The sequence below is a fragment of the Onychomys torridus genome, chromosome 2, assembly GCF_903995425.1.
Source record: "Onychomys torridus chromosome 2, mOncTor1.1, whole genome shotgun sequence".
Taxonomy (NCBI): Eukaryota; Metazoa; Chordata; class Mammalia; order Rodentia; family Cricetidae; genus Onychomys; species Onychomys torridus.
Window position 1 is genome coordinate 147,740,854 of NC_050444.1, and position 16,127 is coordinate 147,756,980.

The following is a 16,127-nucleotide window of genomic DNA, read 5'->3' on the forward strand; positions in this document are numbered from 1 at the left end:
TTGGAGAAATCAGCTTTATTTGGTGGAAAAGCATCTCTCATGTAAAATAAACAGTCATCCAGATCTGCTCTGAGAAGCCTTTTTGAAGGACCCGGGGAGGCAGGTGTGTCTGGATCTGAGGATGGGTTAGGGGATTTCTACATCACAGGGAGGGGGCTGCTCTCCTTCCACTCTGGGGAACACATGAGCAGAAACTGTGGGAGCCCTGGATAGTTTGGGGGTAAAGCCAAGGACTAGCACTACTTCCAACCTAACATAGACCCCTTGGGCATGCTGTCTTAGACATGACAGAGGCTGGGGATGAAGTCGTCCTCAGGATCAGAGGTCAGGAGCCAGGCACTAGCCAGGGTCAGAGGTCAGGAGGTTGGAGGCTGTTCTCTGGGGTCAAGGGAAAAAGCTGGGAGGGTTCCTCAGGGTCAGAGGGCAGGGGCTGTGGGGACTGACCCCTGGAGTCAGAGGTTGAGGCTGGGGAGCTGTTCTGGGTCTGCATTCCTCCACGGGTACTCAGGACCTCCGAGTACAGCTCCTGGTTCTGTTCCTTCCACCGACGGAACTTTGCTCCTGTGAGCTCAGGGTCACCCAGCACTTCTTCCAGGGCCTGTAGTTCCTGCAGCTTTGCCTGAGGTGAGAGTATCGGGCAGAGCTCTAGGGTCACCCAAGGAGGGACAGAAGCCAGAACTAACTTTAAGTCCTGTGCCCAGCACCAGGGTACCCTGGCCCAAGAGCCTGGGTGAGTAGCTGGTCTCTGCACACAGAACCTTCTAGAACTTGGCTCAGGCACAGTTGAGCCTTGAATGGAGTATGAAGCCCAAAATTGGGCTCCAGAATCAGAGAGCCAGGCTTAGAGCCTTCAGTCTACAGTCTGGATTTCACAGTAGAGCTGGGAACCAGTCACCGGGGCCTGAAGCCCACAGCCTCATCCTTGCCCAATGCCAGTCACTCCCAGCTCACCTTGAGTGTGCTCTGCAGTGCCCGCACCCGGTGCACTCGCTCATTGAGATGAGGGTCACGGTTGCGCCGCATGAAGGAGCTCCGCCACTGCTCATGGGTCAGGGGCTGTGGCTGCCCCAGAAGGGAGACACCCCCCTGCCTCAGCTCCTGCACCATTCCTTCCAGCACCCTGTCACCGCTGTCTGGGAGAGCAGGATGCAGGATGAGAACACGCAAACATAATCAGGTCATCTCCACAGCCCAGGAACCCGCTCCCAGGGTAGCACCTGCTGAAGAGCCGAAGGACGTCCTTGGACTCTGCAAGGGTGAAGCCACGGGTGACATGTCACTCCAGGTTGGAGCCGGGCCAGGCTGTGTCAAAGCAGAAAGAGAGAGAGGATTAGCCTGAGCCCCCCACATCCTGCTAGCCGGAGCCCCTACCTCCTCATCTGAAGGGACTGTACTCACTGAAGCTGAGCGGGACCCAGCCTCCTCATCAGGGTCTTCTGCTTCTGTCTCACTGTAGCAATCTAGAGTGAGGAGTTGGAGAACCATGGAGTGGCTTTGGAGGGGACTTGAGTTCTAGCACCCAGCCTGGGAAAGGCAGCAGCTCAGTGATGTCTGGCTCTGTGATACACTCACCTTCCTTCCTGGCAGAGGGCGCCTGACCTGGAGTCTGGTACTTGGAAATGCAGGTAATAAGATGACGTACCCACCTGTGGAGGAGCACGTGGGTTGTGGGGTTTCCATTCACTGCAGCCCATTTATATCTGAGCTTTTCACCCTTTACCTACAACTTCTAATTTTTTCCCCCTAAACTTTTTTGTATGTACTGGAGCCTGAGTGCAAGGTAGTGCTCTACACTGAGCCATATCCTGAGACAGCGTCTCACGATATGGCTCTAGTTGGCCTGAAACTCACTATGTAGCCCAGGCTGGCCTCATACTTGCAATTGCCCTGCCTAAGCTTTCTAAGTGTTGGAATTAGAGGGGTGGCCACCATGTCCCAGCCCCATAGATCTGATCCTCAAGGAGGTAGGAATTCTCCTTTAACCCATTCTGCAGATGATGAAACTTAGGCTTTCTGAGGGCTGAGTTTAAGTCCAGTCTCCTGAGCCCAGCTCTTTTTGTTATTTTGTGTACACTGGTGTTTTACCTGCATGTATGTCTGTGTGAGGGTGTCAGATCTTAGAGTTACAGACAGTTGTGAGACACCATGTGAGTGCTGGGAATTGAACCCGGGTCCTTTTGCCAATGCTCTTAACACTGAGCCATCTCTCCAACCCCTGAGCCCAGCTCTGAAGCATGTGGAGGCTGGGGACTCCATGGGAGTAGGGAAGAGGAAGCGGTACTCACATGCTCAGATCAGTCAGGGTCTCAGCAGCAAAGACAAAGGGCTTGTACACGTCATGAGTCAGCTGGAACACACTGCCAGCGAGCAGAAAGAAGTCGCAGTCTCCTCTGGGCATGCCCATCCAGAACCCAGAGAGAGGCTGGATCAGGAATCCCTGCCCCATGTCCACCCCACTCCCACACTTCCTCTCCCTTTTTCCCCCATCCCATCCCATTCCAAGACTTAACTATTTTTTCTTCTGGTCATGTCCACTCTCCAGGCTGTAGTTGGAGATGTTGATAAGCCCTTCGGCCTTTTCATCCTGGGGGATCACAGTACAAGGGTCAGCATGGGACCTCCAGGTCAGCACGGAGCTCTAGGTCAGACAGCCAGCTCCCTAGTTAACTCTCTGGGTTTCTGGAGCTCAGGGCAGAAGGTGTGGCTAAGAGGCACCTCTGAGCAGGAAAAGGAGAGCAAAGGTATCCAGAAGAACAGCCAAAGGGAGGAGCTTGCTCAGACAGGCCCTCTCCCAGGAGCTGCTGCTTCCTGTCCCAAAGCATTTTCCCCTTCCTGGTTTTCCTTCTCCCTTTGCCCTGACAAACATCCAAACACCTTTCCAAAGAAGCTTCCAGACTCCTAGAAGATCAGACACCTCTGCTGGGCTCCCACACACCACCTGGAAGCCCCTTCATCCTAGCACACTGTCCTTGAGGATGTATTCAGCCCTTTCCCCCAAGGGTCTCTAAATTACAAGAGAGGCGGGGACTCTCCAAATCTTTCCTGTTCCCCAGGGCTCTTGAGCTCAGGGATAGGTCCAGTAGGCACCTGGATATCTACTGAGTGATAGGGGTTGAGTGGCCATCACCAGCGATAGACTATCAGAAGGAAAGAGAGGTAGGGAGAGTAAAAATTATCTCCCTACACTTAAAAAGATATATGCGGGCTGGAGAGATGGCTCAGAGGTTAAGAGCACCAGCTGCTCTTCCAGAGGTCCTGAGTTCAATTCCCAGCACCCACAGGGTGGCTCACAAGCATCTGTAATGAGATGGTACCCTCTTCTGTATACATAATAAATAAATAAATCTTAAAAAAAAAAGAAAGAAAGAAAGAAATGTTTGCATTTATACATTTAGTGTGTGTGTGTGTGTGTGTGTGTGTGTGTGTGTGTGTGTGTGCACATGCCCATCCACATACACCACAAGGCACATGGAGATCAGAGGACAACACCAGACCATGTGGGTTATGGGTATTACACTCAGGTCATCAGGCTTGGTGACAAGCACCTTTGCCTACTAAGCCATCTCACTGGCTCTTTTTTTCTGAGACATGAGTCTCACTGTGTTATCTGGGCTGGCCTGAAACTTGCTATGTGGCCTAGACTGATATGCGTCTGTGCACCACATGTGTGCCTGGCGCCCACAAAAGTCAAAAGCAGGCATCAGATCCCCTAGAACTGGATACTGACGGTTGGGAGCTATCATGTAGGTGCTGGAAACTAACACCAGTCCTCTGTAAAAGTGCCTTAACCACTGAGCCATCTTTCCAGTCCCCCTATAACCTTATTTTACACATGTATGAACTCATTTCTCTACCAAGAGTCACTCACACTTTACAAATGGGAATCCTAGGGCCTAGGGAAGTATGGGGCTCTCCTGTGCAAAACAGAGATAAAAATGGTGGCCTTACGTTCACGTGTTACCTATGCAAGTGTTTATGGGGTCTCACCTGGGGTTGGCGGTACCAGTATAGGTTATGTCCCTTGAGCACAAACCAGCAGCGCCGCCAGCGTGGACCCATAAAGCCACCGGGCACCTTGCGGAGTAGAAGCCATCCATCACAGTCCGGCAGGCCCAGCTCCCGGCAGGACACCCGGCGGCGGCTCAGCCTTGTGGCCACACCTGCTCCAACGCAGCAGAACATGTTGATGTGGGGCCTGCAAGCATCCAAGCCTACTTGCCCCAGGGGAATCCCCAGTAGAACTGTCCGAACTCATACTCTGGGAGCTCAATATCAGGGTGACTTTAAAGGAGCTAGGCATGTAGCTTAGTGGTAGAGTGCACAGCTCTGTCACACACACACACATACACACACACACACACACACACACACACACACACACACACACACCAGGAGATAAAACTGATGATCAGAGGGCACTTTCTCACAGTCTCAGAGCTAGCAAGAGGCCTTGGTGAGAAGCAAGGGTCCATGGTTCCAGAAAAAACTGTTGTGTAGGAAGCATGTGTGTGTACTGAGGGGTCCTGCCCAGCCCTGTAAAGATTTCTAAGACCCTGCCCAATCAGGGATGCTCATACCTTTTGATTTCTTCCGACCAAGGACAGGACTCTGAAAAGACCATGAAGAGCTTAGAGAAGGGTCCAGATCCAGAGCCTATGTCCCTCCTTGCTGAGTCCTTGAGTTTACCTTGTCAAGGTGTCCCCAAGTCTCCAGAGGCTCTGCTGTTTTTTCTGGAAGTGTGCCTGGGGCTTCAGCAGGAGTGGGCATGGGCTGAGCGTCAAGGGAGGTAGAGTCTGTCAGGCAGGGAGGAGAGAGGGAAAATCCATGAGCTCAGGCCCAGGCCTGCGGGTAGGAACGTCAGCATGGAGAGTCTGTTGGGCACTCAGATGCCTTGTCCAGACCATGTGCCGCCTGCTGGGGCTGTGAAACTACCTGTCCAGGCAGAGCTGGGCCCAGGACTCTCATCTGCAGACAGGTTGAAGGTAAAAAGACCTTTGGATGGAACCCTGTGGGGAACAAGGGGACATGCAATGAGCCCATGGTCCCTGCTTCAAGACATACCTAGAAGCCAGGCTTGGTGGTGCATGCCTTTAATCCCAGCACTCGGGAGGCAGAGGCAGGAGGATCTCTGTGAGTATGGGGTCAGCCTGGTCTACAGAGAGAGTTCCAGGACAGCCAGGGCTGTTATACAGAGAAACCCTGTCTCCAAAACCAAAACCAAAACCAAACAAACAAAAAGACACCTAGCAGACAGAGCTTGTTACCTGGGAGACAGTGGAGTCAGAGGCAGTGATTGGCTTAGCAGGTTAGGGGAGTCCAGGGGTGTCTGGAAACAACCAAAAACAAAGTGACAGAGCTAACCAGGGAAGTGTGAGAGCAGGTGTGGGGGGGGGCAGGTACCTGTGAGAGCAGGTGTGGAGGGGGGCAGATACCTGTGAGAGCAGGTGTGGAGGGGGGCAGGTACCTGTGAGAGCAGGTGTGGAGGGGGGGAAGGTACCTGTGACGGGGTCTTAGGCACTGGAATCTTCTTCAGCACTAGGCTGACACTTGCTGGCTCCTTCAGCAGCTCCCTCACCACATTCTTGTGGGGCCAGCCCACCTGGGGGACAGGGACACTGAGTGGGAGGTTCTTAAACTGCCCTACAACTCTTCTCTGTCAGCGCTCCCTGCCAGCTCTCCACCTTCAGGGAGCCTCCAGGAGACCCTTTAACTGAGCTCTGTGGGAGGTCGGTCAGGCTAGCACCCAAATGAGATCCCACCTACCAGCAGTCACCCTGAGACCTTCCTGTGTTGCCCTCATGTCATGAAAGGTAGCTCCCACAGCCCTGGTCTTCACAAGGGGCAAAACCCGGGGGTGACTCTCCTGCTTCCCCCAAGCCTCCTCAGCACCCTCACCTCCACCTTGCCCCCCTCCCCGTCACTCACCACCACCTGCTCATTGATCTGGACAATCTCATCTCCTGGCAGGATCTGGGAGCTGGGGGAAGCCTAGGGTGAAGAACAGGGCCCAGAGAATGAGGCTTTCCTGGGGCCTGAAGCCGGCATGGCTGGCAGGTGAGAAAGCCTTCAGGGTAGACAGGGGTGGCAGGAATGAAGAGAGGCTCTTACCTGGACACCTACTCGGGACACGAAGTGCAGGCAGTGGCTGGTAGTATGAATTTCTAGACCCTGTGGAGACGGGAGCTAAGTCTAGTAAAAGGGGTTGAGCAGAGCCAGTGGGCAGGGCCTCACACCAGGCACCGGGACTCTAAGGTAGGCAGAATGGGAACAGAGCCTCGAGATGGCATTGTCCTAACTGCTGTGTAACTTGGACTCATTGCCACCACACATACACCACACACACACACACACACACACACACACACACACACACATACACACACACACACCACACACACACACACACACACATACACCACACACACACACACACACACACACATACACACCACACACATACACACACACATACACCACACACACACACAACACACACACACACATACAACACACACACACACATACACCACACACATACACCACACACACACACACACACACACACACATACAACACACATACAACACACACACACATACAACACACACATACAACACACACATACAACACACACACACACATACAACACACACACACATATACAACACACACACACACACACACACACACACACACACACACACTCTACCACCAGCACCAGCACCACTCATAAGGCCACAGGGAAGCTGTGTCACTGATTTCTGAGGTAGCAGAGTCTCAGAAATTTCCTGAAGGGAGACAGGGGATGACATGAGGTTAGGGGACAAGGGGAGCAACTCTGGTTCTCTCTCTCTCTCTCTCTCTCTCTCTCTCTCTCTCTCTCTCTTTTTTCGAGACAGAGTTTCTCTGTGTAGTTTTGGTACCTGTCCTGGATCTCTCTCTGTAGACCAGGCTGGCCTGGAACTCACAGATATCCGCCTGGCTCTGCCTCCCAAGTGCTGGGATTAAAGGCATGTGCCACCACTGCCACCACCACCCGGCAACTCTGGTTCTCTTAACTGGTCAAGTTTAAAGCATAAGTGTTCCCTCTCATCTCTATTAATCTACCCAGAACTCTGTCAGGACTGGAATGTGTCACCTAGGCCACACTAAATAGCCCCTCTGGCTTGGGAAAGGTGCCCAGCAATGCTGAGACTCCAGGTAGGTCCTCTAGGACCCCATTAAGCATCTGTACACAACAGACTTAGCAATACAAGATGCTGGGACTCCCGAACCATGTTTCAGGGTTCAGCCAAGGCTGCCAGGGGTCTGCATGAGGAGGTGAGAGGTCAGAACTCACCAAAGGGTCGTCCAGCTGCACCCGCTCCAGCAGAGCCCTCTGCTCCAGCAGCTCCTCTGGAGTGTAGCTCAGGATGTTGTGGCAGATCCCGGCCACATGGCTGCACTGGGGGAGCAGGGTAGGTTGTCTGGACGGGTCTGATTCCATACCCTGCGCCTCCCCACCCAACCCCGAGACTCACAATCCTCAGGATGCTGCTTTCCTTCTCTGCCTCTGGACAGTCCTGAAAGCAGAGAGCATAGGGGACCCCTTTTAGAAAGGGGTGGGGGCCACCTTCCCCTGAGGACATGGGGTGGGGCTGAGAAGGTCCTCTGATGGCCTTCCCTTGCTTTCTCTACACGGTTCTCCTTGCCAGAACTATAATGGTCTCAGTGTTTCAACTCTAAGGTTTCAGTCCTCTCCCATGACACCTGACTCAACCATTACTACACGTCCTCTCCTACCACCCTTCCCAAATGCCACCTGAGCTTCTGCCAGGGACATCCCATGACCCACCCCATTGCCTCGTAGCCCAGACTCAGGGACAGGGCTTCTTCTACTCTCTCTCTCCCCTCCCCCAGCTCTCAATCTTGGTCTGATTCACAGGTTATAAAAAGCTCTGGGGCCTGGCCTGGCCCTGTCCTACCTCCTGCAAGACCTGGCCCAGCTCCCCGCACAACACGCCAATCTCTTGGCAGGCAGAAAAGTCATTTAACTGGGAGAAGAGGTACCTGGCAGGAAGGACAATGAAGACATTGTGTTGGATATAATTCCTCACCTGAGATTGGAGACAAATTCCTACTTTGGTGGGTTCTGCTCAGCACAGGACTATTTGTCCCGTATGTACCAGGCCCTATTGTAGGCACTGTGGAGACAACCATTAAACAGACAATGATCTGTAAGCGACACACAGGCAAGGTGTCCCTAAGGAGGTAACATTTGAGGTAGGACGGACACTGCCACTGAAGGGGAAGCTCTCCATCCAAAGCTGTTGAGGGACTAGGCAGATTGTTCATCGCTAAAGGTGCTTGCCCCCAAAGCTGACGGCCTGAGAAGCTGAGTTCAATCCCCGGGACTCTCAAGGTGGAAGGCAAGAACTGATTCTTACAATGGATGCTCTGACCTTTGCACACACCCCTGTGTGCACCCCCCCCCCACACACACACACTCATCAAACAAACAAACAAAAACTGAACTGTTGATAAAACCATTGAGAACAAGCTCCAGGGTGGGGTGGAAAGCAAGGCAGCCCAGTGTCCCTGCACAGACAGACTCTTGGACTTGCTCTGACAGATCTGATCAAGAGCCAAGTAATGTTTTTCAATCCCAGGCCCTAGAGGAGACCAAGGATGAGAAGAGTCACTAGTCACCCCATTCCTAGTACCTGTTGAGCCAGGAGAGGAGGGCATGGGCTTCCCGCACCAGCTCTACAGCAGCGGTGAGGACATTAGCAGGAATCTCAGCACAGCTTCCCAGACGGCCTTGGACCAAGCTCTGAAAGGCCTGGATCCTTTCTAGCAGCCCCTGAGCCAGGCTCTTCAGGTTTTCTGTCTGTAGCTTGGAGCCCTGCATCAAAAATGGGCATATTACTGCCCCCTCGACAGCCAGCCCACCTGGGCAAACCCCTAGACTGGTGGATGCTACAACCAGTGAGGTGGATACTACAGCCTCGTGGCCTGTGCTTACTCACCAGGGCCCGGAGCTGTTCCACCCCTTCTAGAATGAGCTCCTGGTGGCCCAAAGGCCACACAGTCAGAGCCTCGAGGCTTTGGGGACAGAGCTGCAGCAGGTACTTTCCGGGCAGCTTCCAGTCCTCAAAGGGATAGTCCTGCAGAGCATCATCAAGGCCTGGAGCAAAGGGGGGGGGGGGTGTCATTATCGTTCTGAGTTTTTATCACATCAGAACCCTTCCCCCCTCCCTGTCTCTAATGACAACCCTGAGACCTGGGCTGGCTTCTGCCCATCTCACAGCTGATGCTGCTGAATTGGGACCATATACAGCAGGGACTCTAGCAAGTGTGTCCAACCTACTGATATTGCCATCTACCAAAATCATGCTCGAATACCTTGCAATCCAGTCACCAAACAAACAAAACAAAAGAGGCTCGAGAGATGCTTCAGTGGTTAAGAACAACACACACTGCTCTTGCAGAGGATCTAAGCTTATTTTCCTGGCACCTACATCCCATCCACTTGGAGTCAGGGAGACCTGAGTGGGAGCTAACACTTAAGATATCTGTGCTTGCTGGCTGTTCTTCCAGAGGTCCTGAGTTCAATTCCCAGCAGCCACATGGTGGCTCACAACCATCCATAGTGAGATCTGGTGCCCTCTTCTGGCCTGCAGGCATATATGCAGGCAGAACATTGTATACATAATAAATAAGTATATATATATATGCTTAATCTCTTCACTTATAAAACAGGAGAGATGGGGCCGGGCGGTGGTGCACGGCTTTAATCCCAGCTCTCAGGAGGCAGAGGCAGGCAGATCTCTGTGTGTTCAAGGCCAGCCTGGTCTACAAAGCAAGTTCCAGGATGCCAGGGCTGCTACACAGAGAAACCCTGTCTCAAAAAAACCAAACCAAAACAACAACAACAAAAAGCAGGAGAGATGGCCCAGTGGTTAAAAGCACTTGCTATTCTTGCAGAGGACCTAGGGTGCAGTTCCCAGCACCCACATGGCAGCTCACAACCATCATTCATAAGCACATTCAAAGTACACACACATAAATGCAGGCAAAACACTCATACTCATAAATAAAAAATTAAAACTAAATAAAATAGGAACAATGAAAGTGCCTGCCTTGTAACCACGTGTTTTAGATGGTTGATGTGTGCCAAACATGTGGTCCGTAGTTGGGCAGTAACAGCCATCACATTATCGCCAGGCTGTCTACCGTGACCTTACTTTGTGTGAGGCTATGTTTTAAGAACTTTACCCATAATCAAGTGTGGTGGCACATGCCTTTAATCCCAGTACTTGGAATAAAGAAATGGAGGGATCCCTGAGTTCGAGGCTACCCTGGTCTACAGAGTGAGTTCCAGGACAGCCAAGGCTACACAGAGAAACAAATCCTGTGTCAAAAACAAACAAAAAGAACTTTACCCATATTGGCACATTTGATCTTCACATTTCTAGAAGGTGGGGACTACACATCACCCCTGAGGGTGATGTCACCGGGAAAATGAATGGAGGGAGAAAGAGTAGCTTGCTCACACTTTGGAAGAAAGCCTCCCACCCCAGCAGGCCAGACTGTCACCGGAGAACATGTGTGTCATTAGCATTAGACGTTCCTCATTCCTCCTATGGCATCGAGTCCTGACTAGACGCTCATTAAGCCAGGGCTACTTGAACAACTTCCTTCCCGCGATGAATGTGCTGGGCTACCTCCACCCTCCCAGGAGACACCAACACTGAGCCACACATGCCAGGCCCATTTTGTCCATGTCATGCTAGAGAAACTCAGACCTGTGGTCACAGACTTGGTGAGTGGTAGCGCTGGCCTGGGCCCCACTCTGGGAATGTGATTGCAGCTCTCTTGGGCTGCTCACACTGAAAAGGCCTCCAGCAAGCTCCAGCTGCCCCTGTGAGAACAATGACTGGCCTCCTCACTCCCAGATGCAGCTACAGAAGGCCCTCAATTCTGTGAGTCAGCCTGTGTTTATGTCTCTTGGTCTCCCGGTGAGTGATCTTCCCTGATGGAAACCCCAGGGTGGGGCTGTGTCACCCCTTCAGAATGGCTGGGGCTTCTGCTTCTCTCACTGCCAACTTCAGTATGAGGAGAGGGGAATACGACACCAGGGCCGGCCCTCTTCCAAGACTGAACAAATCACTTCCTGGCTCTGGGCCTGTTTGTACTTCCGAAAAATGGGCTTAATAAACAGCTTACAGGGCCCTGGGGCACAGGGAAGATGTCGGAGATAAAAGGGGGCGTGGGCCACCAGGGCCACCCTGTTTTGCATATTACTGCACCTGCTTGTCGCCACCCTGGCCGGCGCTTGAACATACGAAAATATGGGAAGATCATATTTTTGTATGGGAAGTCTTAGGGCCTCTGGTGTCGCCTAGCCTATCTCTGCCAGCCCTGTGCCTGTTCAGGGGACCTTGGTACACTGGTACGTGGCAGACGCTCTATAAATACCTGTTGACTAATAGACTCAGGTTCTTTCTCCTTTTCCCCTCCCTACTTTCTGCCCAAGGGACACCATGCTATTCCCTTCGAGCCCACCTCTGCCCCCGGCTCACCAACCTCTCAGCCAGGCTGCCACCTTCCCAGGGGTCCAGGCCTCCACCGGCTCCATGCTGAGCTCCGCCCGCAGCGTCCAGCCCCTGCAGGAATTTCCGCTCCGGGACCCAGCCCGAGCCCGCCGGGCTGGGCCAGGGCGGGGCCGCCGCATACCTGGGCCCACGTGGCCACCCAGGTGAGGCCCTGCGACTGCCATTGGCCCACCGTCTGTCTTCCTTCTGCCCTGCCCCTTTGGCATCCTCGGACTTTGGCAGCTAGGCAGCCGGGCTCTAGGGGTGACGCCACGGGGGTGTGACTCGGGCTGTCCGGAACTGACATGAGATTCGGCCCCAAACTGGCCTCACCAGGAGGATCCCTATGAGTTTGACGTTAGCCGGGTCTATATAGACGAGTTCCAGGCTAGCCAGGGCTGTGTAGGGAGACTTTTGTCTAAAACAACCACAAAACAGTCAAACAAACAAACAAACTGACCCCATATCCCAGCCTGGGATTCTGACCTCAGCACCTAAAAAACAAACAGAGTACCTGGTGAGGGGTTGGCGCAGAACCAAAGCACATGACTAGCCCTCCACCCTCACCTGGGGTCCCTGTGATATCTCGTTATTGCCATCTGGAATTGCAGCAGGGACAGATGACCTAACTCCCGGCGCTCACTTCTGGGGCATAATAGTCCCTCCTTCATGGGACATTTGTGAGTATCTGAGCAAATGGCTTTAAATATTTAGAACAGGGGGTTATAGTGTCTCTTGCTTATAATCTCAGGACTCTGGATGCTGAGCCAGTGTGGATTGCTCCAAGTTCAAGAAGGACCTGAACTACAGAGTGAGCCCCTTCCAAAACCACGGAAATGAAACAGCAGAAACTAAAGCTAAGTAAATAAAAACTCTGAGTGTGGGACTATGTCCTCTCTTGCTTTGCACCCTTTAATGGTCTGTTGAGAATTAGAGTCCCTTTCTCAAAGTAAGACTTCATTATTTCAGCTATTATTTATTTTAGGGCACAAACAGCCTTTATTGGTTACAAATGAAGAGGAAACATGCCAGCCATTCCCCTGAAGAAACATTTGCAGACATAATAGCTGCCTTCTGAATGCACGTCTTATTCTTGCTACGATTTTGGAGATGCTTTCCATTCTTGCTGTGTTGCTGACTGCTCGCCAACTCACGGTTCAAGTGACTCTCCTGCCCTAGCTTCCAAAACCAGTGGACCACAGTGTGTATCCCAGAAGCAGCAAGAAGAATGTTCTTCAAAGCATAGCACAGCTGGGCTGGAGAGATGGCTCAGCAGTTAAGAGCTGGTTGCTCTTGCAGAGGACCTGAGTTCCATTCCTAGGACCCACATGTCGACTCACAACAGTAACTCCAGTTCCAGGGGATCTGGTGCCCTCTTTTGGCCTCCACAGGAGCTGCATGCACATGATATATAAACATATATGCATGCAAACACCAGAACACACAAAACTTTTTTTAAAAAGCACAAAATAATTTTTAGGATTACGCCTTTAATCCCAGTACTTGGGAGGCAAAGGTAGATGGACTCTAAATCTGAGACCAGCCTGGTCTGCATTGAGTTCCAGGACAGCCAGGACTATATAGAAAGAACCATTCAAGCACTCCAATAAAAAATTTAATGTATGTTTTTAATATATATAAAATTTTTAAGAATGCTGGCCAGGTATGTTGAAACACCTGTCTCAAAAAGCAAAACAAGGGCTGGAGAGATGGCTCAGTGTGAAGAGCACTGTCTGCTCTTCCAGAGGACCTGGGCTCAGTTTCTTGCACCCACATGGCAGCTCACAATTGTCTGTGACTCTAATTCCAGGGATCCAATGACCCCTTCTGGCCTCTGAGGCCACCAGGCATGCAAATGATACACAGACATAAATTCAGGCAAACACTCAGACACACATTTTTATTAATCTTAAAAAATAGCCAGGCAGAGATCTGCTTGCCTCTGCCTCCAGAGTGCTGGGATTACAGACTTGTGGCACCATGCCCAGCTAACAATTTTGGCCTATTTATCTGTTTGTTTTTTGAGACAGGGTTTCTCTGTGTAGCTTTGGCACCTTTCCTGGAACTCACTCTGTAAACCAGGCTGGCCTCTGCTTCCGGAGTGCTGGGATTAAAGGTGTGCACCACCACTGCCTGGCCTAGGTTTTCTTTTATCTCTTCTTTTTTGTGATGCTAGGGACCAATTCCAGAGTCTGCAAGTGACAGACAGGCACTTAGCCACTGTGCCACACCCCCTGCCCTCCCATTCTTTATACAGACATTCTGCACACTAATCTTCTTGTTATTTTCAAAGAGAGCAAAAAGCTGGGCAGTGGCGGCGCACGCCTTTAATCCCAGCACTTGGGAGGCAGAGGCAGGCGGATCTCTGTGAGTTCGAGGCCAGCCTGGGCTACAGAGTGAGATCCAGAATGGCCAGGGTTATGTAGAGAGACCCTGTCTCAAAAAAGAAAAAAAAGAGAACGAGATAACAAAATACACGGAAATTTCTGGTAACAACGACACAGACTACTTTTTAATTAATTAACCTTTTAATAAATTACGTAGGCTGTCAAAATGGCTCTGTGGTAAAGACATTTGCTGCCTAGCCTGATGAGCTGAATTGGACACCCAGGACCCTCTGACTTCCATGTGTGTGCCATCACACACATGTACACACATGCACATATACACAAATAGGTGTAATTAAAAATTTTAATGCTGGGCAGTGGTGGTGCACACGTTTAATCCCAGCACTCAGGAGGCAGAACCAAGTGGACCTCTGTGAGTTCGAGGCCAGCCTGGGCTACAGAGAGAGTTCCAGGAAAGGTGCAAAGCTACAGAGAAACCTTGTCTAAAAAAAGGGGGGTAGGGGCTGGAGAGATGGCTCTGAGGCTAAAAGCACTGACTGCTCTTCCAGAGGTCCTGAGTTCAATTCCCAGCAACCACATGGTGACTCACAACCACCTATAATAAGATCTGGTGCCCTCTTCTGACATGCAGGCTGAACACTGTATACATAATAACTTAAAGCCCACACAAGAGAAGTTCCTGTGGAAACTCCATCTTGGGGAGAAGGTGAAGTATACCCTCCCTCCAAGGTAGTTCAATTTACAGAACCCAAATAGAAAAGTGACTACAAGTCACCTGGCCTTTTACTGAATGCTGACTGGTACATTCACTTATCCAAGGTAGGAGTATGCATGGTGACATTTTGAGTATGCTCTAAACAAATAAAGCTGGCCTGAAGATCAGAAGCCAAAGCCAGCCTCTAGTTAGCCATAGGGGCCAGGTAGTGGTGGCTGGCACACACCTTTAATTCCAGCACTTGGGATCTCATGCCTTTGCTCCCAATACTTGGGAGGCACACATGACTTTAATCACAGCACTAGGGAGGTTGAGACAGGAAGTGATGTGGCTAGGCACAGAAAGAAATATAAGACAGAAGAGACAGGAGCTCAGTTCTTTTGGCTGAGGAGTTGGTGAGGTGAGAGGTGGCTGTGGCTTGTTCCTTTGTCTCTCTGATCTTTCAGCATTTACCCCAATATCTGGCTCCAGGTTTTTATTAAGACCAATTAGGATTTGTGCTCCAGAGAGTACAGATCAGGGATGAGGAAGCCTGCCCATACCTGGTTAATGCCTGGACTCCTGGGCACTGCCAGCCAAAGCTTTGCCTACATGCCTGACCTGGCTCTCTGGTGAATGGGGGAGGAGCTGCTACTCAGGCCTGATGCTGATCTCTCCTGACAGCTGCCCCTAAGGCTGGCAAGCAGGGGGGGAAGGGACCAGATTTAAAGATCCAGCTGCCCCCCCTCCCTGTCAGACTTGGGCAAGCCAGCAGCGGAGAGCGTCCTCTGAACACACAGTGCCCAGGCAAAACAGGTCAGGGACTCCTATGCCCTGGTTTCCACCTCTTGATACCCTGGGAAATCTAGTCTTCATTTCTGCCCCGACTCCACAGGACAAGGAGACCAGTGCCCCAACAATGAGATTTCGCCGCCTGACCCCTGGTTACTTCCGGGTGCTACAGGTAAGTACATCTTAAATACTGTCTTTTTGTACCATCTCTTTCTCCCCCTCTCACGGAAGGGGCTGATACCCCCAACGGCCAGACTGTCACGTTCCCTGCTGCCTGACTAGCCAGGACCCAGATGGGCAGTGAGGCGAGAGGGATTGGGGTGGAATCTCCCTGGGGCAGAAATGGCGGCTGTATCTTCCCCACCCAGCCCCACCATCTTATCCGCTTCCCACCCAGAAGTCTCAGTTGACCACGTACATCCTTTGTGTTCTCCCAGATGCAGGTGGCCGGGGAGCTGAAGGCAGAGCCCCGGAGTCCACTGGTTGGGATTGTGGCTACGGCGCTGGCTGTCCTCGGGTTAGGCGGTTCCTGCTATGCCGTGTGGAAGATGGTGAAGCAGCGGCAGGTGTCAAAGGCCCCATGATGAGGCAGATAGCCTCTCACCCAGGCTTGCAGGTAGGTGACTCAGGGGAAGGGTCTGCAATTTCAGAAACCCATGTTTTCCCCCTTGGGGATCAGTCTCTGCCTTCGCCAGAAACACAGAATAAACCTGACTC

General features: G+C 51.9%; 1 protein-coding gene across 1 annotated transcript; it reads right to left on the reverse strand.

Moving 5' to 3' along the window:
• Window positions 1-63: 63 nt before the first annotated feature.
• Window positions 64-11,620, reverse strand: Cnksr1 (connector enhancer of kinase suppressor of Ras 1). The gene is made up of 21 exons (XM_036179512.1): window positions 11,569-11,620; window positions 9,009-9,166; window positions 8,703-8,884; window positions 7,965-8,049; window positions 7,521-7,562; window positions 7,340-7,444; window positions 6,109-6,168; window positions 5,926-5,988; window positions 5,498-5,599; window positions 5,265-5,326; window positions 4,933-5,006; window positions 4,687-4,793; window positions 4,578-4,608; window positions 3,988-4,160; window positions 2,511-2,584; window positions 2,286-2,357; window positions 1,573-1,646; window positions 1,399-1,460; window positions 1,218-1,302; window positions 952-1,133; window positions 64-619 (listed from the first exon to the last, which is right to left on the reverse strand). The coding sequence occupies exons 1-21, from the start codon at window positions 11,618-11,620 to the stop codon at window positions 350-352; spliced, it is 2,115 nt and encodes a 704-aa protein (XP_036035405.1). The 3' UTR covers window positions 64-349.
• Window positions 11,621-16,127: the final 4,507 nt, after the last annotated feature.

Excerpts from the sequence above, each read along its gene's own strand:
- Cnksr1 (XM_036179512.1), bottom strand. The coding sequence starts at position 11,620 with ATGGAGCCGGTGGAGGCCTGGACCCCTGGGAAGGTGGCAGCCTGGCTG. Across the intron at positions 6,169-7,339 it reads TGCAGCTGGACGACCCTTTG|GGTCTAGAAATTCATACTAC; the intron begins GTGAGTTCTGAC and ends CCGTCTCCACAG. Across the intron at positions 5,327-5,497 it reads TGCCTAAGACCCCGTCACAG|ACACCCCTGGACTCCCCTAA; the intron begins GTACCTTCCCCC and ends GGTTGTTTCCAG.